The 27,977-nt window shown below is 47.3% G+C and overlaps 1 protein-coding gene across 1 annotated transcript in view; it reads left to right on the top strand.

Annotated features, from left to right (window-relative positions):
• FOXK1 (forkhead box K1) overlaps positions 1-26,278 on the top strand; it is a gene marked incomplete at its 5' end in the record, with an annotated part of 45,897 nt that extends 19,619 nt beyond the window's left edge. The window contains 8 exons of the mRNA XM_026053927.1: positions 4,415-4,612; positions 14,722-14,878; positions 16,118-16,264; positions 17,981-18,174; positions 19,267-19,433; positions 20,115-20,396; positions 21,682-21,906; positions 24,042-26,278. Coding sequence (XP_025909712.1) covers positions 4,415-4,612; positions 14,722-14,878; positions 16,118-16,264; positions 17,981-18,174; positions 19,267-19,433; positions 20,115-20,396; positions 21,682-21,906; positions 24,042-24,262 — 1,591 coding nt within the window. The remainder of the gene's footprint in view (positions 1-4,414; positions 4,613-14,721; positions 14,879-16,117; positions 16,265-17,980; positions 18,175-19,266; positions 19,434-20,114; positions 20,397-21,681; positions 21,907-24,041) is intronic.
• Between the last annotated feature and the right edge of the window lie 1,699 nt (positions 26,279-27,977).

Below are 27,977 nucleotides of genomic sequence, written 5' to 3'. Positions count from 1 at the left end.
GAAGCTCTGGCTGTCGGTGTCTGCTGGGCTGAAGGAATTTACTGATTCAAGAGATTATCCATTTCCCTCTTAAAACTGGGCTCCTGTCCATTCTCATGATGCAGCTGTGGGGACCATTTAGGTGCTCAGAGGAAGCAGCATCTCTCCATAAGCTTGAAAAGTGCTAGTTCCAGCCAAGGGAGACCACCACCCTGGCTGTTATTCTATAAATGAAACCCCAGCCCCGTGTTACTCTTCTGATGTAAGAGCTCAAAATGTTTTATTTAATGCAGCACCTCATTAAACGTTGCTCCTCGCTCACTTTGCATAAGAAATTAGAGCAATTAAACACACACTTTACCTTTATATTTTTCTTTTTGTGTCTTCCGCATTTTGTCACAAAAAAATAGTTGTTTGGTAAAACAAAAGCGCAAGTTTTACCCGGTTTCCTGCCTCTTTTCAAGCTCTGCTCTCGCGGAGCAGATGGGCAGGAGCCGCGCGGCGCTGGGCGGCTCTCACAAAGCAGCCAGTGACTGCAGCAGCCCCTGCTCCTCTTCCTCCGAAGAACTCGAATCTCGGTTTCTTTTGCATACATGAGTAAAAGACACTTTGAGGAGGAGGGGAATATTTTGCTTTTTATAGAGACTCATGCATGCGTGGAATCTTCTTAGTTTCTTTTTCTAATTTTTTTTTTCCTTTCCTTGAAGTTTGCTTTCGGGGCGAGTGTTTATGTAAAGTCTAGTGTTTCCGAGCGTCTTGTTTGCAGACCTTACGTAGACGAAATGCTTGTGGTCACTGTTGCTGGTTCACCACATGAAGGATGTTTAATAGCACGGGTGCTGTTGTCAATGGGAGGAGCTTGTGCAGGAAACATTTTGGGGAAAAAAAACCTTTTTTTTTTTTTTTTTAATAACACAGCAGCAACATGTCTTGTTCCTCCCTGCAGCCACGTGTGGCATGTTCACCCTTTCTCCTCCCTTCATCTGGAGCCTGCAGCTTGTGCCCAGCAGCCACCCTTTGCTTCCACTTTATTCTGCCTGCAATCCTGCAAGGCCAGAAAGGGGTTTACGCCCTTGATGGATATGGTGATGTGGGTTATTTTAACCCAGGTGTTCGCGCTGCCTTGCAAAGCATCCTAGAGAAACAGGAATTCCTTTCCCAAAGGGAGTGAGATGCATGGGATGTATATTGTAGCACGTTATAACTGCAGATGAATACGTTGCTTGGCCTATATGGCCTGCCCATGTGGGGTGTACCTGCCTGTGGCAGGTTTTGAGTACAACGCAACAGTTCTGGCATTAAAGCAGGTTGCTTCCTGCCTGCAACCAAGCCAGAGTTTTACAGACCATAAATGAATCCCTCTTTAATCAGCTGGGAATTTCGGAGGTGCTTAAGAGCTGCCTGTTGGGCATGTTCGAAAATACCAGTTTTCCACCTCACACCCCGAGTCTAATGGGTGCTTCCAGCTTGCTTTTTTTCTCATGATGGAAGTGTTGGGGAGCAGTAGTAACTGCTACGTGCCTTTGATAGGAATCATACAGCTCGGCTCCAATAGTATAACTTAGTTTAACTAATTTCAAATCCCTGCAGTAATGGTGAGGATGCCCATGCAGCTCTGCTGGGGCTCTCTGTCTTGTCCGACTTCTCTCTTGCGGAACTGCAGTTTTCATGCCCTGAAATCCTGTGCTAATGTGGATTTCCCTTTCACTCGGTGCCTCCTTCCTAAATGGCACTACCTGATGCAATTTGCATTTATCTTCGTCAGTAGGAAAGAGCTTAATTAAGGGGACAATTAGAAAAGCTCATTAAAACTACATTTGCTTTCAGTGTACCTGATAATGGAGCTTTCTGTGGCGACTTCAGGGGAAACCTCTGTTTTTCCCTGGTTTCTCTCTGACATGTTCCCCTGTGTCGGTGTCGGTGGATGCCTGGTGACTTGGAGCAGCCTCTTGGGCTGTGCTGAGGCTTGTCACCATATCTGCATTATCAGCTGCTTGTGACAGAGGCTCAGACACCAACGCAAACCCCATCCCTGCGAGAGGGAGCAGTTCTGCAGGAATTGCACCCTGGGTTTCGCATTAGGGTGACTTCTTGCATCCCCTTTTGTTTTGTTTCTCAATGGTTAAGTGTTTTGTTTCTGTGCCCAGCTGCCCTGTGTCTTACGAGCAAAGGTTTGGGAGCTGTGGCGGTTAAAAAGGTCTCAATTTAGGCCAGCTCTTGGGCAGGGGAAGCCCCAGCACAGAGCAGGCTTCCCACGCTGCCCAGCACACTCATGTGCATCCCTGCAGATTTATTTTTTGCGGGCCTGCTTCTTTCCCAAATGGCCACACATGTGCTTGCTAGCAAAATATACTAAACCTGGCCGTAGTCCCAGGTTCAGGCTGAGGAGCTTGCCTTTCTGAAAGGGACATCAGAGCCACCAACAAACTGCCCGTCTGTGCAGCCTGCCGGGCGCTCAGCTCCCATGGCCCAGGCTCTGAGTGGCTCTCAAACTTAACATTAGACAAGGCCTCTTCTGAACTTGTGTTTGAGGGGCTGGGAGATGGTATGAAGGTATGGGAGATGATCAGTGGGTTGGTAGCACACGGCAGCATGGTGTTTGATGAGCATTCATTTTTCCCTTGACAAAGATACTGGCACCTGGCATTGCAGCGGAGACTGCCACCAGGCCGTGAAAGAAAGCCTAGCTTCCCCAGGAAGGGCCTGAAAAACAACCCCGCTTCGCTCTTACTGTATTGAGTCTCGGTGCAGGAAATGCTCAGGTGCAAATGGATGCACTCTGTTTTTTTTCTGTAAGCTAAAAAGACCGGAGTTGTGTTTTAATGGTCTTACTCAGGTTCATCTAAGTTTTGTGCCTGCTGCTAATAGGTGTTGCAGGATGCGGGCGCTCCACTGCTTTGAATCGTGCTCTCCTATGGATTCTGCAGGGAACCCTGCCTGGGAGGGTTAAGCAAACATGATTAGGCTGCACTGCCAGCAATGATGTTCCTATTTAATGCATTAACGAGTGCGGATGGCAGGACCTCCAAAGGGAATTAAATGCAATGCAAACTGCACAGAGCAGAAGCCCTTGCGATTCCAAGGCGCCGAACGCTGAGCAAGCTCATTTGGGAGACGAGAGGGGAATGAGCTGCCCGTGCCCGAATGATAATTTTGTGCTTCTCAAGGCAGCTTTGAGCGTTACCTTCCTGCAGAACTAGGTCGTGCTGCACCCAGGGCAAGCGCCTGTGTTCTCCCAGCATCAATGGGAGGTTTCCCTCGTCTCCATCAATAGCCTTGGGATAAGGTAGTCACGGATCTCAATTCAGGAGCCTGTCACCTTACTCTGTTACCTGGCGGGATTCAATGACACGCTGCTTAAAGGAATTGGGTCCTGGCCACGCTGGCTGCTGCAGCGCGAGGAGAAAGCTGCTCCATTCCCTGATCTCCTTCTATAGACAGGCTTGTGGAAATAGCATAATTACTGTGCTCCGACGGCCTTTCCCACGCTGAAACCTGGGTTTTATTTCCTGCTGCTTTAACCTTAGTAGCAGCAAAATGATCCCTGGGAAGCCCGTATTGATTGCACATTATTGTCTAATTAGAGTGCAATAAGGTAGAGGTGTCGAGCGCTCGCTTTTACAGCCCTGTTCCGATTGCAGATGCTATAAATTAGAGGCTCTCTGGTCAAATATAGAAAATGTCAGTGCTTATTTCCTTCTGAATTTTTCCAGCATCTCGTGAAGGCTACACTTAGATCTTCAATTAAAAGAAATGCAAATAACAGTTGGCAAGAAATAGGTCCTGAAGGATGGTTGGGCCCTGTTCTGACCCTGCTGGCTGTAATCCATGCTATCTAATAGGAGACCCTTCTCCATAAATGAATTTTAATTCAAAACCCGCTAGATGACCCTTTCGCACCTTGTGCAGAGATATGAACAGGCTCTGGGTATACATTATGTTCATGCTGGCTTGTAAATAGTGCTGCCTGCTCCACCTGGAGCCTGGTTGTTGCTCCAGTGAGTCTTTATGTTTCTTTTGATGCATAGCGCTTGTGGTTTGGTGCTTTCTAGACACTGGTACCTTCCTGAGCAAGTTATTTGCAATGGGCTAATAAAGGATAAATCCTGGTCGTTGCAATAGCAAGAAGCCGGGAGCTGGTCACTGCAGTTCTGCATTGTGCTTAGTTGTAGGTGGAATATGTGGAAATCTCTTGACCCAGCCAAACCTTGTGCCTGCAGTCACTGTGTTATGTACGTCCTGCACAGGGATGCAGGAATGTGCAGTGGTCTGGGACACTGGCCACAAAGGTGCTTTAGAGAAAGGCCTAGAGAAATTGGAGGAATTCTCTTCTTTTAGAGAATGAAGTAATGCTACACCTACTACAAAATGCATTCTACATGTTTTTGTCTATATCCTCCTTGAAACTGAACTTTCCTTTCTCTTTCCCGTCCAGGTGCACTTTTCGATTCCCTAGCACGGTTATAAAAATCCAGTTCACATCTTTATACCATAAAGAAGAAGTAAAAGAGGAAGCTTCATCGCCTCCCCTTCGGCCGCTTTACCCTCAGATATCGCCTCTGAAGATCCACATTCCGGAGCCGGATCTCCGGAGCGTCGTCAGTCCCCTCCCGTCCCCCACTGGCACTATCAGGTAAGTGGTGATCAGCCCCACGATGGTGTCTGGGGTGTCCTCGGTGTCCATCCTCCTGGATGTCCTGCCACACCCGTGTTTATCAGCCCCTGTGGTTTATCCAGGATAGCTGATGCATGAAATGCCCAATTTAAAATGCACGTTGGTAAATCCTCAATGTTCGAGGCGACGGGAGATGACTGGAAGACATCTGGTGGTGGCCAGAAGTTGGGAACAGGGGATTTTGTTTAAGAACTCCAATGACAGGGAGAAAAAAATACAAATACTGGCCTGAATCTTAAAAAATAGCTCCACAGAATGAAACAGTTTTCATCAGCTAATTAGAAATACCTATCACCACTACCTCTCTGTATGCAGAAAGAAGATATTTGCCTGCTTTCTTGTGCTAGGACCGCCTGCTTTATTTTTATCTCCATTGTATTCTGCGGGTGCTGGGCGGTGCCGTCCCTATCTGCAGCTAAGGCCAAGGTTAGCAGTCGGCACGTGCTTTTCTGGGAACAGAAGGAAGCGGGGTCGGCTGCGCCCATGCAGCGAGGGGCTGCAGCAATCAGCGTGTGCCTGGGCACACATCCTGTTTGTAAACTAGCCGATCCGTGCACGTGCTGTAGAAACAAGCTGAACATTCAAGCGATCATCTCCAATATTTTTCTTCCCCTCTCTCTCAGCAAACTTTGCTTCAGAGCTGTGGTGATTTCATGCAAGACCCTGCTTGCAGTAGAGTACCCTTTGCTTGCAAAATACAACAAAGTAGCCTTTACTTGCAAAATATAGCAAAGTTCATTTGCAGGAGTCGGACACGATTTGGGTGTCACAGCTTCAAAATCAAGCGCTCGGTAACAGCCTGCGCGTTGTTTCCTTACCCCTACATTTGACAAAGCCACAAACAGCCCGAATGCAAAAGCATCTCCCGGTAGGTAGCAGTAATTTACTGGGGCGTTTGGAAACGGGCAGGGCTGGGAAGGACTGGAGCAGTTTGGTTTTGCACAGCGCGAGAAGCGCCCGCACGGGCGGGTTTTCCCCGGGCCCTTGCAGCGCCGCACAGATGTTTGCTGCGGATATTCTAGAAAGAGGGGGCTGGCGGTGGCTGCGGTTGCAGCCCGCTGTTGAGGCACTGCTTTTAGTTTATATTTAACCTTCTCTTTTTAGATGAAGCCTGTTGCTGGGAGGGGAGGGGGAAGGTTTCTTTGCCAACATATGGTAGCTAGTTTCCATTCAGTCATCTTGCGGTGTGGTTTGTGTTCCCAGCAGCGGCTGCAGCCTCTGACTGGGGCAGATGCCTGCGAGTGTCACTCGACTCCCCGGGAGGGTCTCTTTTTTTGCGCCGGGAGAAAGTGGAAACGAGCTTTGTGCTCGGCCCCAAGTGCAGTGTTTACTGCACATGATTAATGGCTGCATCCGCTTGTCTTGAGCAGGAGCAAATCCAGCAGAGCCTTCGGGAAACCTCGGAAGATTTGGGAGCTTTGCCTGCCACGTCCCCCTTGCTCTAGGGGAGGCCCCTGTGCTTGTAAACACGCCAGCCTCCATGTGCAAGGGGGGCCAGCAGCCCCATCCTGCCCTCCTGCCGCGGGACCTTCCCTGTGAAGGGGGGAAATACTTGGGATCAGCGGCCCTGCAGGGTCCCCACTGTCCCCTCTCGCAGGGCAGGGCCCCTGCAGCCCCACGGCCTCCCCCTGTCCCGAGGTCAGGAAGCGCTTTCTGAGCGCCGCTCTCCTCCTCCTCCTGCCTCTCCCCCGGCCAGTATTTACTTGCCTAATTTGGTGCGTTTGCCTCGCTCCTCCCTGATTGGCCCGTGGAAAATTATTGCAGTTTGGAAATCCTGGGCTGGGTTAAATTTCCTTTTTGGAAAGCATTCCCTGTGCCCCCCCTTCCTTTTTTCCTGCCTCCACCCCAGTATGGGGAGGTTCTACCTGCACCCGGCTTGGGCTGCAGCTTCTTCCCTGCTGCTCCCCCCTGCCAGTTGCAGCTTTTGGGGGGAGTTTTTCCCTTTTTTTTTTCCTCTTTTTCCCTCCAGCCTGTTTATTTTCCCCTTTCAGAAGTGCCCTGCCTAGAGAGGGGAATGAGCTTTAGTTAAACAAACCCAAACCTGCCGCCCTCAGCAGCTTCGCGAGCAGCAATCCCGCTGGCTCAGGAGCAATGGAGAAATGTTCCCACTGTTTTCCTGGCCGGCTGCTTTATCTCCAGGAGTGGCCCGGGGTGGCTGTGTGTGTCCAAGGGTGTTGTGTGCAGCTTTCAGGAGAAACACTCGCCAGAGGCAACGCGCAGGCCTGGCCTGTTGCTTCCTGCCTCCAGTTCAAAATTCCCTGTAAAAAAAACGGGGGAAAAAAAAAGTTGGATTTGCTTGTTCCAAAAGGAAGAGGCCTCTGTAGTTACAAGAAAGTAGTAGGAGCGGCCTGTGCGTTTTGTGCATCAAAAGAAGGCAGAAAGCACCTGGATTCGAGCACATCTCTCTCGATAGATGCAAGGCCTTAAAAAGGGGACTCAAAACCATGAGTACGTAGCTAAATTCAGTTCTGTCCACTGCAAAGTACCCCTGCTGCCTGCAATAAATATCAGGAGCCAAGAGGACTCTCTTTTTGTGGTGGCTTTCAACTTCCCAGCTTGTTCTGGGACCATCTCGTTTTCCTACCCCCCTTCCTGGTAACTTCAGTTTTCTGTTCTGAATTTTGCCAGCGTTTGCCATCAGACTCTCCCATCTCTGTGCGACTCGGTGTATTTATTGTAATCCTGTCCCAAGGATGGGTGGTGTTTGGAGCATAAACAGACCCACCGAGGCAGCGTGAGCTGCAGGCGCTCGTCTGGGCTCCAAATTCTGCTGAGCTGCAGTTGAGATTTACAGTGTTTAGTTTTCCTCTTTTACGTTGTATTCATTGGTAAAGACCCCGTAGTGGTAACATAACTATTTTCCAAAAAATATCTTTCTGCTGTAATGCCCTTGTATGGGGTTTTGTTTTGTTTATAATGTTGCTGAAAATGAAACTATTTCTCCCCCGTCTGCTTCCTTATTCCAAATAATAGTAGTAGTGTTCTTGCTGATAAAAAATACTATAACAAAGAACAGCCAAATGCTGCACCATGGAGGTCAGTATCATCATTCACATTTTACAGCTGCTACTTTGGGCTTATCTTTGCACCAGAATGGCTGTAGGCTTGAACACTTTGTCTTGTACTTGTTTGTTTTTGCTGCTGAAAGGGCATGGATAGCTGGCTCATATTTACAGTCTTTATCAGCAAGAAAAATGTCTTTGACGTGTAGGAGGAAGAGCCCTCAGAGCCCGCTGAGGAGCCCTGTTGAGAAGAGCCTGGTGAGGTTCTATGCTTGTTTAAACTGAAATGTATTTTTGTGTGGTCCCAATTTTATTTCTAAGCATTGTTAGTGTTGAATGTGCCTGCCGCGTTGTGGAGCAATCGATTCCTCGTGTACAGTGAAATTATGGATATGAAAAAATGGAAGGTAAGCTAGTACATGGGTTTGTCTGTACAGGTTTGGTTAGTAAAATGGAACGTGTGAGCTGAATTGCTGTAGATCTTCAGAAGTTATGGAAATTTTTATGCACTTTTGCATCTCCCACTCCATGTCTTTTCACAGGACAAATCAACTTTGGTAACGGGCTTCGTGCAGCGGCAGCACAGAGGCTGGTGCTGCTGGACGATGCTGGCTCAGCCACCACCTTGTCTTGTGGCTTTTGACAAGTCCTTCCAATTCCTTGTCAGCTTCTGTGCATGTACGGTGTGTGCTGTAATAGCTACCCTCTCGGAGCGTGTACCAGATGAATTATGCATTGGGCTGTGATTCTCTGAAGCGTTTTGGGAGGGCGTGTGGATGCTCTGTGAGCCGTGCTGCGTTCCACGTGTGCCAACATGAGGCCTGCCTCGCTGCAGACCTGCCTTAGGGAAAACAGGGTGCTGCTCATAGGGCTCTAGGTCGGCTTTCCAGCTCCATTCCACATCCCTCAGGATTTTATCTGGATGATCCCTTGGGATTTTATCATTTCTTCTGAAGGTGGCAAAGTGAGAAGCCGAGGGAACCCTGTGTGCAATTGCTGCAGTCATTCCCCAGAACGGGATGCATAAATACCACCTCCTCCATCTCATTCAGGCTTTCCTTCTTCCTATAGCACCTATTAGCCATTAAACTGGAAAGCCAGCAAAGAGCTTCAAGGCAGGCTTTTTGCAGGCTCTTTTGCATCGTCTGGGTTATCCATTACTTCCTGGAGCCAGGCAGCACATTCTGCGTCGGTAACTCCCACAGTCAAACGGAACGGTGATTATTTTTAATCACCCTTGTCTGCAAACCACAAGCCAACGGCTGTAATGCATATACATCATGGAAGAAAAGCAGCAAATCTATATGAGGCTTGGGAATTCCAGCGTGCATTTGTTTCGGATGAGGGGCCGTGTGCTTGAGGGTTGTGCCAAGCCGTGTGCTGCAGGACAACTTGCAGATGTCACCAGCTGCACGAGCGCTTCCCTCCGCTTCCCCTGCTCGGGGCTGGTGCAAAGTGCTCTCCAAATCCACAGGCTGAGCTCACTTCCCTTCTCCAGCAGGAACCACCGGAGCAGACGCAGCAACAGGAATTTGAGCCTCTGTGGATACTTCACTTCCTCGCGCTGCGGCTTGTTCAATAGCTTGGTTTTTCCTCGACATTAAGCAAGCGGAGCAGCTCTCAGATTTCTCCTTTCACATCAAAATCCAGCTCGGTTTGGCAGTCTCAGCACCTGTGATTGCTCCTGAAACTTGCCCGAAACGTGCAACGTGCGAGAACTTGCCTGGCTTTGAGTTGCATTTTTTGAGGCTAGGCTGAGGAAGGCGAGTAGCAGAGGGTTCTCTCCCATCATTTCTGATTGGTGTGTCGTGGAAGTGCTGGTTTTGCAAGCCCAAGAACTTTGACCCGATTCGTGCTTATTGCACACGAGAAAAAAGTCCCTCTTTGTCTTTTGGTGCCCCTTGTGCAGGGGTAGCACAGAGAAATTTGTAGTATTTCTCTGACGTGCTCCTGCTGTGCAGGAAAAGAGCAGTCTCCCCGTTTGCATTTGGGGAGGAGACTGGGGAAGATTTTGTTAAGAAATGAGGATTCTCCCTTTGAACTGAATGGGTTCACAAAAAGAAAAAAGCCTGCTCCGACAGGAATCCGTATGATCTGTATTTTGGCAGTATTGCCAAGACAGTAACTCTTATCTGTGTCTTTTGTGCTTGCTTTGCAAACAGGCATTAGACATTTTTTTGAAGACACTGTCCATATGCATCCAATATCCTGAACCACAAAATCGGAGAGGTTTTTTTCCCTCCCTTTTATTGTTTCAGATTCCAAGTCAGGCAGGCAGCTTTTTTTATTTGTGGAATCTGAGGTCATTTTTCCTCTTTGTCACAGGGAAAATAGGTACTTTGTCCATATACCTGCCTTGAGTTACACCTCTCCAGCTTGAGCCCTGCAGATACCTTTCTGGTGGAGAAGAGTGGAGTTAAGTAATGGGGCGAGTTTCCTGCGTTCCCTAAGTGCCGCTCCTGGGGAAACTGACAGTGCAGTCAGGGAGCATGTTCTGTTCTCAGCTTGTTCATAGACTTATGACCATAAATCTTTTAAGCACTTGTTTCACATCTGCCTGCTCCCCCTGTAAGCTGTGGCTAGTATTGGGAGAGCTTGTTTAGGTATTTTACCTGTAAGAGCTCAGGCAACAGATCCATCTAGCCGAGTATTCTGTCTCAGACAAGCTCAATAGCAGGTGTCTTTGGGATGGTATAAAAAATGGGAAATACGTAATAATGCTAATTTTTTATGCTGTTTCCATATTCTGTGCAGAAACTGCTGTATCCAGTTTCTTGGATCAGGGACTTCCTGACCTCCTGTCAAAGAAAGCCCCTGAGAGATTCCCTGTCCTCCTCCCCATCCGTGTTTATGTATGATGGCTTTCAGCCTTCACATGGTCTTTTAGCTTCAGCCCTGTCCTTCTGCACGTAGTTATGTGCTCAGTAGAGGCACTTTTGTTTTAGACCTGTCCCTTAACGTTCATTTTGTGTCAGTGGTGCCTGCGTTGGAAGAGACACCGGGAGCTAAACACCTTCTCTGTTGCTCGTGTCTCATAAGCTTTGTCCCAGTGCACCTCAGCTTTGGGCTTTAAACTAACCATTTCACATACGGAATCTGTTCCATTTCTCCCATCGTTCCAGTTCCCCTAATCTCTGCTTTCTCTGGCTCCACTGCATCCTTTCTAAGAGAGGAGAGGAAACAGAACACACTAGATACCGACGCTCCATGCATACAGTGACACATCCTGTTTTAGCTAAAGTAAACCACTTTTTGACACTGGAGCAGAAAAGCAGTAAGTTGTAAATCTTCCCCAACAGCTGATATTTAAAGACTTATTAGTTGCTAGAAAGTGCTGTGACCTTAAGAGGCTAGATTCATGTTGGCAGGAGTTGAAAGTGAATTATGATGCTGCAGGACTTGTTAAACTCTCCAACAGCCAGAAATAAGCTCTGTGTTGAAGACGTGTTCTACCCTTTGCAAGGAGGAATATATTGCAGATGCCACGTTCAGGCCTCGCCTTTCTGGCCTTACAACTCTGGATGGGTTAAGTATTAAGTGTTTTAAGTGGAAAATGTGTTGCAAAGGACTGATGTGATTCAGCATATGATTGTAGGCTGGTTCTGAAGTCTGCATGTGAGTCTCAGGGTGAGGTTTGGGGAACTGTGGCTCTGAATCCGTAGCGGATATCAAAGATCCCTGCAAGACTTGAGGCATTAGCTGTGGTGTCACAGCCAAATTCTGGGGTTTAGGTTGCGGTAAGTGCAGCTGCTTTGCCTGTGTGCTCTGGTTTTTCTCAATGGGAGAAAGCATCAGCTTCCTCCCCCAAGTGCTGCCTTCTGTAATGAACAAATTTCACCCAGATTAGCCTGCCTTTCCTGCACGCTAAGAGCGCTTGCATGGGCAGCAAGCCTGGAGCAGAGCAACGAGTCCTTTGGGTGTCTGAGAGCAGAATGAAATTGCATCTCTATCTGCAGCTTTTATCAGCAAAAGGTTATAGTATTAAAATAGATCAAGTTATCTCTTCAACTGTTGATGTAATAGTTATATGCAACACATTGTAATCATTGTCCTCGCATTTACTGCATTGGTTTTATGGCGCATGCGGGTGTTTGCAGGGGAAAAGTCTTTGTTCCATAATACTTTTAAAGGGGGTGTGAACGCATGGAAGCTTCCCCGGCCAGCCCTGTGCTGGGTGCCGAGGAGAATTCCAGGAACTCCAGGAAATTGATGTCACCTCATTGTGTTTGCTTGTTTTCTTTAAGCTGCACCAATGTTTAATTTTAACTTAACCCTCAGAAGGGTATTTTTAGTAAAACAGTTTCTTTACTCCTCCTGTCCTGCAATTTTGGGGGAAAGGGGTAATCCGAGTGGGAGGGAGGGAACAGAGTCTGGCTCCTTACTTTTTTCCCAGCAGTCAGCAACTTGTCTTATATTCCTGCTAAAAACTCTCCGATGATGGACCAAGAGCTCTGCATGGAGCAGCTGAAAGCTCCTCTTGTTCCTTCTGTATCCATGCACCTTGATTTGATCGTTAATCCGGGTTGAAAGGAGGTAGGATTACCTGGATGAAAGTGCTCCGTTCTGGTAAAAGCAAGATACCACTCCCAAACCTTCAAAAAATGCTGTGGGACTGTTGCTTCATTAGGAGAGGATCAGGTTCTTCAGCGATGCTCCGCTGGGAGAGACTAGATAGTTCTGTAAAAGTGAGCAAAACTTCAGGTCGAGGAGGTTTGTCGGCGCTCTAATAGCAACACAGCCCTGCAGGCTGTTGCTGGATTTCCTTTGCTTTTCTTAAAACATTATCAACTTCAGAAGCTCGAGTTTAAGCAGTTAAAAGCCAGTTGCTTCCTCTGCTCATCTTGAGGAATCAGCTCAGTGTTTGTGTGTTGGGGCAATGTTGGAAGGCAACCTCGTTTGAGAAATTGCAAAGAAATACAGCCTGGTAAGGGGTTGGAGGAGCTGGAGAACTTCTCTTTTCCATATCCTTGGCCTGAGCCTTGGCCGCTGTGTTTGTGGCTTGTGCCATCGTATTTCTGCAGATGCTGAAGAACAAAACGGGCAAATTCTGTTTCATCCTATTCCATTCCCTGGCCATGTGTTACCGTAATTGCTCAGCTGCCAGATACAAAGATAAAAGGAAATGTTGTTTTTGGTTTGCCACTGTTTCATGTATGAAAATTATTTTCACTTGCAGTTATCCACACGTTGTAAGTGTGTTTGTGGAGTGCTCCTCTTAAGTGTGTGCTGGTGAGAAATGACAGACAGACACATAATTAAATTCCTGCTGCCTCCCCACATGAATACTAAGACAGCAAGAATTCCCTCTGCCCTTTGGCATTACCCACTTCCACAGAGGGCTGCACGCCTGGAGCAGCTCTTTTTCATTTGTTTCCCTGCACATACAACTCTGTACATTTTGGAAGACTAGGCGAGAAATTCCTTTACATCTAACAGAGGAGGCTTTTGCATATGGGCCCAGCAACATGGGGTACTTCCCTCCTGGAAGCTTCAGCTGCTCTCTTGCTTCTGGACCACATTCCTGTTACTGTACAGGAGTATTGGTGGGTATCGGATTTTCAGAGGGTGCTGCTGGGTACCTGGAGTCCTGTGGGGTTTCACGCAGCTCCCAACACCTGCTCATACGAGAGCTCAGCAAGTTTGGAGGGGTGTTTGGTGGCTGGGATCTCATCACCCTCTCCCCAGTGTCCCAGCCTCCCTCAGCCCCTAATTCCCTTCTCAAAGGAACCAGTCCCTCTTGCGCTGAGCTGGGCACTCCCGCAGGAGCAGCAGAGCTCAGGCTTTGGAGGAATGGGCTGTGCTTTTTGTGTGTGGATATTCTTCTTATTTAATTATCATTATTATCACAATGCTGTGATGAGTGTCAGTTTGTTGCCTTTTTTTATTGTATGAAGTTTAGCACTGCTGCTGAGAATTCTTTATGCCAGTTTTACTAGATTCTCATTCCCAGCTGCAGGCTTCAATTTGCATCTCATAGCATCGAGCTGCCAGCGTTGCCGTGTAAATCTGGAGTGTGTTTTACTTTCCTGCTCGGTATTTCCTCACCTTATAGTGAGGACGGATGCGATCCCGTGAGCTGACTCCACGTTGTATCCCCCTGGCTTTGCAGCCCTCAGCACGGAGCATGGAAAGCAGGAAAGACCAAAACGTGGGACTTTGCTTAGGGCCTGTCCCTCCTCCCTACCCCTCTCCTCCCTACCGTGCAGACGAGGGCTGCAGCATCCCCAGGCAAGTCTTGCTGATGACTTCTCATCTTGCAGCACTTGTTCGTGTGCGCCCGAGCAGGGCTGCAAACTGCACCAACCTTTTATTTATTTGTAGCTTTTCACCAGCTTTAGCGGGGCTCTCCTGCTCCGTAGCTGTTCCTGTGATGCCATCGTGTGGCTGTCCTGCAGCTCTAGAAGTGTCTCTTCCTCTTGCATCGGGGAAAGGAGCAGCCTCCTGCATCGTCTCATGGTAGTCGGGGCTGCTTTTGGTTCCCTGCATCACCAAGGGACATTGGGCAGCCCTGTTAGACAGGAGCCCTTGTGGCAGATGGCATCGTGTTTTACCTGTGACGCTGTACGTAGCCCCTGTTTTGTAGAAAAATTGAGTAAATGTTGTTGCTATCACAAGGCAAGTGGTGTCTTATCAGCTTTACATCTGCAAGATGGGTTTTTTTATTAGATATAGAAATCATTGCTGATACGGTGTTATGTGTGTTGTTTTTTTCCATTTTTTTCTCTTCCCTTAGTGAAGCTGAAAATGTATGTATGTATGTCCTGCATATAGAGAAGGTGTTTAATTCTTTAGGGTTGTCTTGTGATTGCAGAAGGTGATTGGGGTCAGAGTTTTTAGGAATTCTGCTTTTGTCACGGTCCTTGTTGTTGTCAGTTTTGTTGATTTATTCTCCTCTCTCCCAGTCTTTTCAGTCTTTCTGTGCTTTGAATAAGCTACAGGGGCAAAGCCCCTCACCTGCTTCTCAGTGACCTGGAAGCTTTATTGCAACTTAGGTGTAAGAATTACGTGTACTTTGTTAATAAATGAAATTATGAATACCAATCATTCCTTTTTTTGCCCCTGCAGTGTTCCCAACTCTTGCCCGGCCAGTCCACGTGGTGCTGGATCCTCAGGATATCGTTTTGTTCACAACATTACCTCGGATCTGCAGCTGGCAGCAGAATACGCCGCAAAAGCAGCATCGGAACAGCAGGCAGATGCATCTGGCGGGGACAGCCCAAAGGTTCGGAGAAACATTTCTTACCCAGCAGTGTTCACTGGGAGGCTTATTAAGACCTTGCAGATTATTGCAAGTGCTGGATATAGTTAAATGGGTCTAAGGAAGTCCTGGCTGTAGGGGTGCTGTATTTCGTATCAGCCAGGGTTTCACACCAGTGCCTTCCCACAGAAGCCTTTGGTAGCAGGTGATAGATCTGCCTGCTTAGCTGTTGAAATACATTGATGTCATTCACTAAAAGGGTTATGCTAGAGGAATCTGTCTTGCTTGTTGGATAAATCAGAAGCTATAAAGAAGAGCATTAAAATTCAGAGTCTTGTTTTCTCCTTTTAATTAATAGTATTTTGCAAAAGGCAGTTAGGGAAAGGAGAAGCAGGGGAAGAAACAGGATCCTCACCTTGACTTTAAAACAATAGCCTGACAACCAAGCGTTAGATGAGAAGAGGAGCAAGCATAATTTAGATTAAAAAATAACTATGTTGTAATGATAAAATTTAATTTTGGCGAGCTGATCTTCAGATCAAATTTGAAGGTCTAGATCCAAAACCACCTGATTTGGGATAGGGTGGAGGAGCACAGCACTAGATGGCTTTTTTGTAGGTTGAATTCTCCCTTGAGACAAGAAGGGCTGTTCTTGATGGGGTAATATGAAGAGCTGGGATTATGAGACCTGGCAAATAATCTAAAGTTCCTAGAATGAAACAAATCCTGCTGGAGAGGGTAGGGAACAGGATCAGGTTTCCTATCAGGCTTGTTGCTGGGAGGAGAGCTGGCAGCACATTTCCTTGAAGCCTTCTAACAAAGTTCAGTTGCACCTGGGTAGAATTTAAGGCTTTAAGTTTCAGGAGCATTGACAGCAGTGGCTGTGCCCTGCAGCCCCTCGCTCTGCCTCTCCTCCAGTTGCTTGTCACGATTCTGCCCCTTGTGCTGGCATGAGCACGTATGGCAGCAAATGAAGCAGATTCAGGTTGGCCTTTTTGTGTTTTGGGGGCGGAGGATGGAGAGAGACACTTTTACTTGGCTCTAGTCCTGTTTGCAGGCAAGTGCTTCTGCTCAGTTGGGAACTGACAGTGCAGAGCAGGAGGGAAGGGGAAGAGGATGGTATTGCTTTTAGCTGCCATCCTTCTGCTCTGCGAGTGCCTATGAAATACAGCTGAATGTGCTTGCTTTCATCAGGCTTGGCAGTGAGCTCCAGCCTAGGAATTCTGATGTGGTAACTACATTTTTGTGTCTGTCTTCTTCTAGGATGAGTCCAAACCACCGTACTCTTACGCTCAGCTAATTGTGCAGGCTATATCTTCAGCACAGGACAGACAGTTAACACTAAGTGGGATCTATGCCCACATTACCAAGCATTATCCGTATTACAGGACTGCTGACAAAGGCTGGCAGGTGAGTTCCTGAGGCTGACGAGCTTTTAGACTACTTTGTCAGGGCTTATCTTCCACCAAATATATTTAATAAAAGATTTGGGGCACTGGGAATAGAACTGCTTTGACTATTCCCAGGGTGAATTTGTTTAACGTAAGCTAACTAGTTTGCTTGTGGGTGATTCGTTTTTGGAAGGTTGTTCTTGGGCTGTGTTGGGTGTTACGGTTGGGCCCTCTGGTTGTTTTTGGAACCCTGTTATCTCCCTGCCCTGTCTTCTGTCAAGTGTGCAGCCATCCCTCATTGATTTTTGTTTGTTTACTGTTCCTTCCTGTCCTTGCTATCAGCAGTCACTCCGCTGCTTGGAGACTGTTACTTGAATCTTGCTTAATCCATCATATTTTGTGTCTCTCTTTGGAGACATCTGTCCAAACAAAAGATGCCCAGCCTGCAGCTGGTGGCCCAGGTTTTAATCACAACTCCTTAAATCATCACAGTTTTTTCTTTCCCCCAGCACATCATTGTGCCTAAATAGCAGCTTGCAATGCAGGAGTCTCAGAGCAGGGACCTGGGGAGCCTCAGTCTCTGCCTTCCTTGTGGTGCTAAAGGAGACCTGACCGTTTTCGTAGGAGAGCTGGGAGGCAGGTGACACAGGCGGCCTCCTGCACCCCCATGCCAGCACTGCCCCTCTGGACTGGGTGTTGTCCTTTGGATATCACACCCCCGTGCAGCTGGAAAGCCTCTCAGACCCACTGAGTTTATTGTGTGCAGCTGGCAGGAGCAGGATGGCTCTGTGCACGTGGAGTGCACTTGGAATAAATACCTGCTGCCTTCCTGCCTTTTCCCTGCAGTTCTAATTAGCTGTGGAATTTGCTTCCTGCCTTAACCTGCTCGGCAGAGCCGCTTTGCAAACCAGTCGCTGCATCCTGCTTCAAAGCCAGCTGCCTTCCAGTGCAGGGAGAAGGGGCCTTTTTTCCTTTTTCTTTTTTCTTTTTTTTCCCTTACCTTTTAGCATTGCAAGGCTCTGTAAAGAGCTTCTGTTGTCAAAAGCTGCTACAAAAGCCCTTGTTTTATGTTGAAAGTGGAAGACACAATGAGTTTATGCACACCTGGGCCTTCTGCCTGGCCCAGCAGCCAGCATGACACCCGGTCAGAGATGGGTTTTTGCAATGAAAAGGCTAATTAGTCCTATCCACATCTCCAGAGCTGTACAGTGCTAGGCTGGTGCCACATCAATAATGGATTCCTTTCAGACATAGCTGTCCGAAGGCTTGTAGGCAGCTTGCATTAGGATTGCCATGAGATGCAGTGTCCTTCAGGGCATGTTGAGGCACCCCGCTGATGGCTTGGCAGGTGAGCAGTTAGCCCAGAATAAGATTTGTCTTTTGAGTGAGTTTTGACATGGTTTCCACTTCTTTCCCCCTGCATCAGCAGGAGATTTTCCTCTGTTTTCTCACAGTGTAGCTGCTCCCTGGCTCCAGAGCTAGATCCAAGTGATCATACAGGTGCCAAGCAGACACATCTCCGTGCACAGTTAGCAGAAACTCTGTGTCCAACTGATTTCTCTAGGTTTCCTCTTGCAGCTCCCCTGTGACTTTGGAGCTGGGTGAGCGACTTGCTTCCCTCTTCAGTGCAGATTCTGGCAGGCAGCATTTTATTCTTTCCATCTGTGTGGAGAATCCTGTATGTTATATGCTTTCTCGTGGCAAAATAATCACTTGATTCCTCTGCTTCCCGCAGAATTCCATTCGACACAACCTCTCCTTGAACCGCTACTTCATTAAAGTCCCACGCTCTCAGGAGGAGCCGGGAAAAGGCTCCTTCTGGCGAATTGACCCTGCCTCTGAAGCCAAACTGGTAGAGCAGGCGTTCAGAAAACGAAGGCAAAGAGGAGTGTCCTGCTTCCGAACACCTTTTGGGCCTCTCTCCTCCAGGTAACTTCAGCTTCTTCTCATCTCTCTGCCAAATTCATAGCAAAGAAAACAAACAGAAACTCTGCCGAAGTGCAGTGAACAAACTTGACTTCTGTTTTTAGTTTTGACTGGTAATACAGTTGGATAGCCCTGAGGCGTAATCGGAAAGCTGACTTCTGACTTCTGAAGCTTTAAGAAAGATACACTGTGGAACCAAACGGCCATAACACACCAACCAGTGTATCTGTTTGGGCATAATTTCAAAGAAGTTCAGAACAGTTATCAGTAGAGAAAATATTTTGGGATGCCAGTCTTTCATTTCAGGAAAGCTGGGCTTAGATGTGGCTGAGATCACAGTGGAAATGTATGTTGTGGTATTCGAGACACTGTCTGATGGGGAGCATCGTGTTCGTTGTGGCTGTGCACGGTAAAGCAGTGGGGGGTTCTGTGCAGCCGCTGCCATCCTTGGGACCTCAATGAAAGAGGATCAGTGACTTCCTCCGTGCCCTGTTGCTGGGATTTGGGACTTGCAGTCAAACCCCAGCTGGAGCTGTTTGAGCTATCCCTCCTCCCACACCTCCCTTCCTTTCTGTCCGCTTGAAAACTGGACAAAGGAGGAGAGATCTCCTCAGCAGACCCCTTCCTCAGCCTTGTTTGTCCTTAAGGAAGTGCTGGATTCATCATCTAATGGTAGGAACCAAGTTGCAGGAGGGAGAAACTTGGTACACGTGTGTGGGGCTGGACACTTGTATGCACTTGGATCTTCTTCCCCTCTCCCCCCAGCACTCCCAACACAGAAAAAGATTCTTTTGAGAGTTGCCTGAAATTTTAAAATCCAAACATGAGACACTTTCAGATTCTCTATCCGTGGTGGAAATCTGAAACTTTAAGTGTGCTCTGAAGGGTCCAGTTTCTTTCAGCAGTGAATAACGCGGGTGCATACAAGGTTATTCTGTACCTTCCAGCTCCTCCTGATAACGCTGTAGTGGGAAATGCAGAAAAATGGCTGTCTTCTTACTCACAGGATCCTGTACTGGGGATAACTTGCTCTCTGCTGCTGTCTTGTGGTCAGAAAGCATCTACACTTGCCAACAATATGCTTTGGTGTTGCAGGAGCGCTCCAGCCTCCCCTACTCACCCTGGCCTGCTGTCCCCTCACTCTAGTGGCCTCCAGACTCCAGAGTGCCTGTCGCGGGAGGGCTCGCCCATTCCACACGATCACGACTTTGGGTCAAAGTTAGCTTCGGTTCCAGAGTATCGGTATTCACAGAGTGCACCTGGTGAGTAGTTCTCATTGCACAGAGAAGGGTTTCATTCCACGAGTGCAGTTCTGAGTATTTACAGGCCAGCCCATTCATTACGGATGTCAGTCTCACCTCTTCCACTTTATTGTTGAAGACGGATGGCACTTTCTTCTTTGCTAGTATTTGGGCATGGGAGAGGAGATGAAGGAATGTCTAGAACATGAGTTTGCCTTAAACTAGGTGGATTTGGGGAGCAAACAGAAGATTAGCCACGACAGAACATAGCAGCTCACTCTGGTTTCTTGGATTTTGTGATAAAATCAACTTGTCTGCCCAGAGCTCCATGGTGCTGTGGTCGGGACCTTGGTAATTTGTTACATCTGGTGACTGTGTCTGCTTGTCAGCTGTCCTGTAACCAAACTTGTTCATAGGAGCCTCCCATTGCAAGTGGAAGGCAAAACTCACTAGGTAAAAGCTCATATTTTTGTGCATATTGTATTGTTTAAAAAATGTGTTTAGACTGCAAGGTTATGGGAGGGGTTGTTTGCTTGTGGGCTTTTTTGGTAAGTTAGGAAATGTGAGATTGAAGGTAGCACTTTTGGCACCTCTTGCCAGTGCCACAGCACTGAGTATGACCAATGGGTCCACATAGTTATAAGTGGAGAAGAGTGGAGGCCTTATTGTCCCTCCCACTAACGTTCCTCTCTTGCATTTTAGGATCTCCAGTCAGTGCCCAGCCAGTGATTATGGCCGTTCCCCCCCGGCCGTCAGCTCTGGTGGCAAAGCCTGTCGCCTACATGCCAGCATCGATAGTGACTTCTCAACAGCCTTCGTGTCACGCAATTCACGTAGTTCAACAAGCTCCCACTGTTACAATGGTCCGGGTTGTGACCTCCTCGGCAAACTCTGCCAACGGATACATCCTCACGAATCAGGGCACAGCAGGAGGAGCCCATGAAGCTGCGGGAGCAGTGTTGGACTTAGCTGGTGACCCCCGAGGTAGCTTTTCGACGCCCTTGCTACTTGACTGGTGTAGTTTGAACGGGCCGTAGGGGAGGATGGGAAGGTCAAACGGCAGTTTCACTCACTGGGTGGTTAGTCCTTGGTAAAAGGTGTCTCCAGGTGAAAAGTAAACCAAGGAAGAGCTCAACCAGTTAATCTTTCCATGAAGAACCAGGAAGAAAATGTGCTCCTTTGTCCCCTATGAATGAGGACGCTCAAATCTTGTTAAAGGCTGAAACAACAAGCAGTGCTTCAGATACAAATATTAACCCACTTGCTCGTATTCTGTCTGTGATTTGGTCTTTTGGGTACACTGTGAAAGTGTGCACGTACCTGGCCAGCAGAGATGGCCTGGGAAGAGCTGCAGCTCCCCGCTTTGGGATAACCATGGCAATAAACAGCTTCCATGGGCCTGGTTTCCTAGGGGGAAAGGGTGTGCTGCTGAAAGCGCAGGCTGTGCCCCATTAGAGAAATCTTCAAAAGCCAGTAACAACAAAGGCCCCTTTTTTCCTAAGCTGGAAATTCCAGCCTGGGGGATTTATTGAGCTGAACTATAAAAAATACTTTATCTTCATGTCATCCAGACAACACATTGTCTGCTGGATGTTTCAGAATGGCACAGTGCTACAAGACAGATGCATATGTTGCCCCAGCAGTACAGCAAGACTAGCTACTGCTTTCATGTGGGCAGTGGCAATGGTTCTTCTCTAAGGGAATGTAGGAATTAAAAGACCTTTCCATACAGGAATAGCGCAATCATGGGCATTTTTAGCACAGGTTATCCTGCTTGAATTACACTTGCATTCTCCAGAAATTCCTGTTCGGATCCTGTCCGTGTTCCCGAAGCATCAACAGCAGCTGCCTATTCGTCATCTGCTCCTCTCTTTCACTTGCTCTTTCTTGCTGTGATTCTTTCCTTCCCTATGTGCAGCGTTCTTCCCAGGACGAGCAGGGAGAATGGACTTTTGCCTCCTCAGGGCTGACCACGCTGTATAAATCAGCCCACAGAACGTGTGTGTGGAGCCTCATTGTGCCTAAAGAGACATTTTTCACAGGATTAGGTCTCTAGAAACACCCTCAGCATCTTGGAGCCCAAACATGTTGCTCCTGTGACTAAGCAGTCTCAAATAAACTTTGTGGGACACAGCAAAGGCAGGGGACTCTGTGGGGCTGAGGGATTCTCATGTTCATAAGCCTGTATATGCTATTACTGAAACGTTCATGAGAAGAGAGTGCTCCCAAACCAGCCCCGTGGTGAATGTCTTGTTTTCTCCTCCAGTAGGCATGGATGAAAAACCAACGATTGCGTTTGCCACGATACCCACGGCCAGCCGCGTGATTCAGACGGTCGCCAGCCAAATGGCACAGGCCATTCCAGGACAGACGGTCACCATCCTTCAGCAGGCAGCTCCAGTGACCATCGGGCAGCATCAGCTGCCCGTGCGAGCGGTCACCCAGAACGGGAAACACGCCGTGCCCACCAACAGCATCGCCGGCAGTACTTACGGTACGATGCGTTTCCATCGCTTCCTGCTTTACCTGCTCCCCGTGCATTGCAGTTAAGGTGTAAAGTTTGGAGAAGAGACGGCTCAGAGGGGATATGATTAATATGTATAAGTTCAGGAAGGGAGAATGCAGGGAGGAAGGGGACAGGCTGTTTTCACTGGTGGCCAGCGACAGGACGAGGGGTAATGGCCACAAGCTGAAACACAAGAAGTTCCGTCTCCAGGTGAGGAGCAACTTCTTTACTGTTAGGGTAACAGAGCAGTGGAACAGGCTGCCCAGGGAGGTTGTGGAGTCTCCTACTCTGGAGGTCTTCAAAACCCGCCTGGATGCCACCCTGTGCCACATGCTGTAGGTGTGCCTGCTTGAGCAGGAAGGTTGGACTAGGTGATCTGTAGAGGTCCCTTCCAACCTTAAATATTCTGAAATATTCTGAAAGTTTGTGTTTGTCCTTTTCAGCTGTGCAAGTTGCTGCGTGTGTGTCTGGCTCCGAGGTTACGCACTCTGCGACCTCTGTGGCTGTTAATGGCAGCAGTAGATAGCATAACAAATTAAAAGTTGACCCCTGTTCACGTTTGTTTGCTCGGTTTTTCTTAATGGAGAAGTTTTCCATCTGCAGCGCTGCTTTGGAAGCATCCTGTCTCTTTTTGGGTCCTTGGGTGTTGCTCCTTACCCTCTCTGCCTTTTGAGGCTTACTTGCTGAAAGCGTTAGTGTTTCCTGCATTGAGCCCATTTTTGTTTTCCTCTGACGAACAGCCTTAGCTTTCAGTATGCCTAATAACAAGATTTCCTTGGTGCTCTTTACGTAGCATGAAGTCTGACCCTGTGGAGCATTAAGAAAAGGACTTGCACTTTCCCATCATACGGGCTTAGAGTTTGAGAGGAATCAGACCTTCTTTATCAGCTAGGTGAACAAATGGAGGATTGTTTATATAGAGAATGTATCGTAGTCGTGTCGTAGTCATTTGTGATGCCTTTCTTAAAACCCCATACTAGTTATTTTTTGGCTGTGTGGAGTTAACATCTCTTCAGCTGTTTGATTTGGGTTTGCTGCCAGTTGCTGAATTGTAGCTGGTGACTGTCCTCATCCATGCCCTGTTTCTTTAACTTCATCCTCTTGATACTGTAGAGGCTCCTTCCCATGCCTTGGTGGATGTTGCTGGGCTTTGAAGGCCTTTGTTCCGTTTTCTTTGTTTATTTATCCTAGGGCTCCTTTTTTGATGCACTTAACAGCAAACACACCATCGATGTTGTGTCATTCCGTCCCTTGCAAGTCAGTCTGGAGGGCAGAGGATGTGCCGTCTCCCGGGTCCCCTTTGGCTGCCTCTCCTATTGATGCAGAGTCCAAAAACTGCATGTGTTTTGTTTTCCAAGTAGTGCTGTGTGCCAGAGCCAGCGTGTAAGCACATTCTCCGTCTGGAACTGGGAGTCGTAGACATTTTTAGGCAGGGTTACTGCTCAAAACGTCGTCTTTTCTCACCACTCTTATTAACGGGAGGGTGAGAGCTTTTGTCAGGACTGGAATACAAGATAGAAGCCAAAAATTCCGAAGTTCCAATCCCAGTTCTGATGGGAACGCTTAGGCCAGACAAAGGAAAAGTTGTTAAACCTTCCTTTGAGAAGTGAGAGGTCAATATAGCCAACATTCAGCCTGGAATCTGGTTTCTCAGCAGACTTCTTACAGTGCAGGCTCTGCCTGTTGGTCATCCTGCTGGCAGCCTCAGAGAGGCTAAGAGGGTTCCTCTAAGGTGCAGCACACACGTGTTGTAGCTTGCAAGAGGTTTGAATTTTTAGGTGGTCAGAGAATGATCTCCTGAAGGAAAATTGTCCTGTTAACTTTAGCAAAGGATTGATCCTGCCCCAGTGGAGATGAATGCGTAGCTGGCAGTGCCGCTTTGGCAATGGATGGAAAGAAGGAAGCCCTCCCACAAAAGGGGTCTTGCCAGTTTGGTGAACTTGTACAAAGCCGAAATTTCTCAGCAGAGAAAGCCTTGAATGGGTTTGAAAACAAAATATGTGAATATGTGCTGGTTATCACCTCGGACTATGGTTTTGTTTGCTTGTTTTCTGGAATGGGGAGCGTTTGCATTACTTTGTATGTTCATGCACTTTTCTCTCTTTTTCTTCCCCACTTCCCAGCTCTCACAAACCCACTGCAGCTTCTTGCAGCACAGGCCAGCTCGTCCACTCCTGTTGTAGTCGGCCGGGTGTGCGAGACGGGGACCGAAGAGCCAGCAGCAGCCTCGGCCAGTGAACCCGAAGTCAAAAGAGCGCGGATAGAAGAGCCCAGCGGAGCAGTCCCTGCCCAAACTGGTGTCATCACATCTGCAATGCCACAAGGACAGGCAACCACTGAATGAAGAACCGGTGGGAAGAGCTGGCATGGTGCGGGGTGGGCATGGGATGGCAGCAGCCCCTAAAGCAGCTTTCAGAGAAAACAAGGCACAGCTGTAACAGCTCGAAACATAGAGAATAAAACGCTCTTTTTAAAGCCAGATTTTTTTAAAATGGGAGGTCAACAGCTGTTATAATCACAAGGTGCCAAAAAGAATGAAAAACTCCTCCCAAGAACCCATATCTGGAACTCTGTTCTGTCTTTACCTATGGGATATTTTTCCTCTTTTTTTTTAAGATTCAAAAAAATATACAGACAACTGATTGTAAGACTGCTGGATGTTTTTTTAAACTGTCTTTTCCCCTTTGGGCTCCAAGGGGATGGGATTTGCAGTTCAGCATCTAAAGGAATGTAACACAGATACAGTCTGCTCCCTGGAAGGAAAACTCCTGATTTTTTTATGCCTTAATACTCAGCTTCTCAGAGCTTTGAAATGTAGGACCATTTAAAAGGGCCACCTAAGGCAATCAAATGCTGAAAGATGGGTGCAGTATCTCACAACAGCAGCATTAAAGAAACATGGTACCAAGCATAAAGAAAAAGGCAGAATGGTGTTTTTTTTTTTTTAATAGAAAAATTCTGAATATGAATGAATGTTTATTTATGTGGGGATTCAGGAGGAAGAGTTGCACAGCTCGACCCCCTGGATTTCCGAATGCAATTTCTCTCCGTTCCCTCTGAGGGAGAAAAAGGTAACAGAGGAACTGTATTAATTTGGTTCCTAAAAAGAAATTAAAAACAAAGGGTTTTGTACCTTCAGTGTTTTCTTACAGTTATTCATCGTTTGTTCTGGACTTCAGCCAAAGTATCCCGATGACTGAGGGGCACGTGGGGCCGGGCGTCTCTGAAATGTTCTGGGTCTATCCTGTTTTCTTTGAGCACACTCAGTACCAGAGCACGAGCTAGGATTTGCTCAGAGTAGCACTGGAGAATGAGGACGTTGTCTCTGTGAACCTAAGAAAATACCAGTTGGTCCTGTGCACTCAAGGATTCTGCTTTCATCTCTGCTAGAGACATGGTCCCCTGGCTTGAAAACTCTGTGGGCTGTGGTTGTCCCTGTCCCTCTGCCCTGGGGTGGCAGCTGGGCTCTGCTGCACTGCGAGGAGGGAGGGGAAGTGCTGGGCTGCGAGACAGCAGAGCACACGGGTGGTATTTAATACAAATTCTGTAGGGGCAGAAACCGAGCACAGAGACCTTTGGTTTTCTGTGAGGGCAAAGTCATTTTCTTCAGCTGTATTCCAGGCCCTGTGTGTAGGACATCTCAGAAGTCAGGCAGACCTGAGTCACTTGAAGCACGTGGCCAAGCAGGTGTGTGTCACATGCCGTGTGACTGGCAGAGAAACCAGCCTCTCCTTAGCCTCCAGGTAACCCCTTTGGTTTGACACATTTGATCCCTTTGGCTAACTCCTGTTCTGGCTGCACAGCAGGTATCCTTTAGCCTGGAGAACTTCATGGTTTTGGTGATGCCTCCTCCATCTTTACTGACTTACGGTGGAGTTATGGGTCTCTTGTCCCCTCTGGCAGTGCTGCTCCCGAGCAGAGAGAGCAGCAGAGAGCTCTGGTGAACCACTGGTTTGAGGTGGATGCTGCTGTAGATCCAGACGTACCTCTGAAGCAACCCTGAAGCAGAGATGAGCTTTACTGAAAGAGAAGATTCCTTGGTTTTCCTGTATGTTGGGCAAGTCAGCGCAGGATGAGCAACCAGCAGAAGGCTGTTCAGGACATGAAACTGGCCAAGTGGGGATTTTTTGCATCCCTTCCACCCATGCATTTCTTTTTTCTTTGGAAAAGCAAATAATTAGGCAAATAATTAGCACCACAGAAAAGCACCAGCTGACTCCTGATGCTTTCAGAGACTAGTTGCTACCTTATAGATCTGGTGCATAAGCCTGGTGCTTAAACTGCGAGTTAATGTTAAACAAGTATCTTTAACCTGTTCACCCAGTTTGCTTGGGGTACCTGGAGTTGTCAATTCATTTGATTAGGCTTTTGCTCTATCAGTCTGGCGCATCTTTCCTCTATGGCAGAAAGCACCGTACCACTTGAAAAACGTTTTTATCTGGCTATAGCATTGCCTGATATTCAGCAAAGTAATGTGTCTTGCTAAAATTCCTGTAGAGCACTATGGAGAAATGTGGTCCTCATCTGGAATATCTTATTTCTTCCCTCCAGATTGGTTCTTCTAACACACTGCCCAGTGCAGGAGGCAGCGAGCTTCAGGAAGCAGAGGGGAAGGGAGCTCAGAAAGTGGCAAGTTACAGAAAGGAGAGGAGCAGCTTAGAGCTGGTGCGCCTGCCGTGGAGTAATTTAGGGTCCCTGGAGATTGTTCTGCATAGGTACTTATTCAGAATCCTCTTTTAAATACCTTTTCAGACCTTCAAGATACAGGAAAATACAAATACACCTGTAAAATTTGTCTTGTTTCCTGCTTTTTGTTTGTTTGTTTGTTTGTTTTCATAGCCTGATCAGTTTAGATCATCAAAGAAGGGGGGAAAAGGAAACAAAAAAGTCCTTGAAGCCTATGTTAGTTGGAGCAGATATCTGTTGAAATTCAGTGTGTGAACAAATTTAAATAGGCGTTTGTGGGTGGAAGGATGTGTTAGAAGATCCCAAAATGTTAGTGGCTCTCCGTTTAGAGGTGGCTGTCATTTTAATTCTCCTTTTCTCCTTGAGGGCTGCAGTCAGCGTGTCCAGAAGAGCATGGCAATAGCTCTTAATCAAAAGAAACCATTTGACTGATTGCTGTGAGTCAAAGGAGTCCAGGATTCAAGCAAGAGATTTTGGGTTTCTTCTCCAGCTTGTTCAAGCTGCATCGTTTCAGCTGACCTCAACTCATGCATTTCAGTTCCTTGACTTGATTTCCTCAGATTAAGTCCAGTGTAACTCAGGAGCTGTTTTGGAAAACAGGTGGCCCTTTCTTTCTTCTTTGGTGCATTCAAATGTACTCCAGCTCCAATGTACTTCATTTCAATGTGCTCCAACTAGTTTTCCCTCTTCATCCATCTTCCAATCAGCAGTGATTCCACGTTAGCTGCTTTTACATGCAAGAAATACAATGTCATTCCCCAGAGAAACTCTTGGAATCGCTTAAAAAATAAGTAAATATTTATCTATAATATATAATTGTATTACAAAGCTTTCCAGATTCCATTTCTAACTGGAAATTAGAACCACTAAGCTTTGTGCTGAGTTGAAAGTCCGAACCAAAGTCTCCAATTTGAAACTTTTTGAAGTCTTGTTTCCATGTGTTTCTTTCTAGTGGCACAACTTTTCCTGTACAAGGGATCAGTCCTGATTCTCCAGGCTTTCAATTTTGAGCACTACAGAGAGCAATGAAAGGAGAGGAACATCACAGGAGGTGATGGTATGTAGAATGAGACTTTCAGCTAGAGAGAAAAGATTGTCTTAATGGTTCTTTAGAGTACTTAGGTTAATCTAAATTTGGTTAGATTGCACCTTGCGCTTGCCTAGAAAGTTTAGGCAAGTTGCACCTTTAGGCAAGCACATAGGCAACCTGACAACTTTTTTTGCCTAAAAAGTTGGATCTCGTGTCCTCACTTACATTAATTGATGCAGTCTTGAAGGACATCATCTTATGCCATCACCTTCTGCTGTATGGGTAGCAAAGGTCATGGCATGTCAAATATTTGCTATAATTGTTTTTTGAAAATTTTATAAAT

The sequence above is a fragment of the Nothoprocta perdicaria genome, unplaced genomic scaffold, assembly GCF_003342845.1.
Source record: "Nothoprocta perdicaria isolate Ctin4 unplaced genomic scaffold, notPer1 scaffold_12, whole genome shotgun sequence".
Taxonomy (NCBI): Eukaryota; Metazoa; Chordata; class Aves; order Tinamiformes; family Tinamidae; genus Nothoprocta; species Nothoprocta perdicaria.
This window is presented reverse-complemented; position numbering and strand designations above follow the sequence as displayed.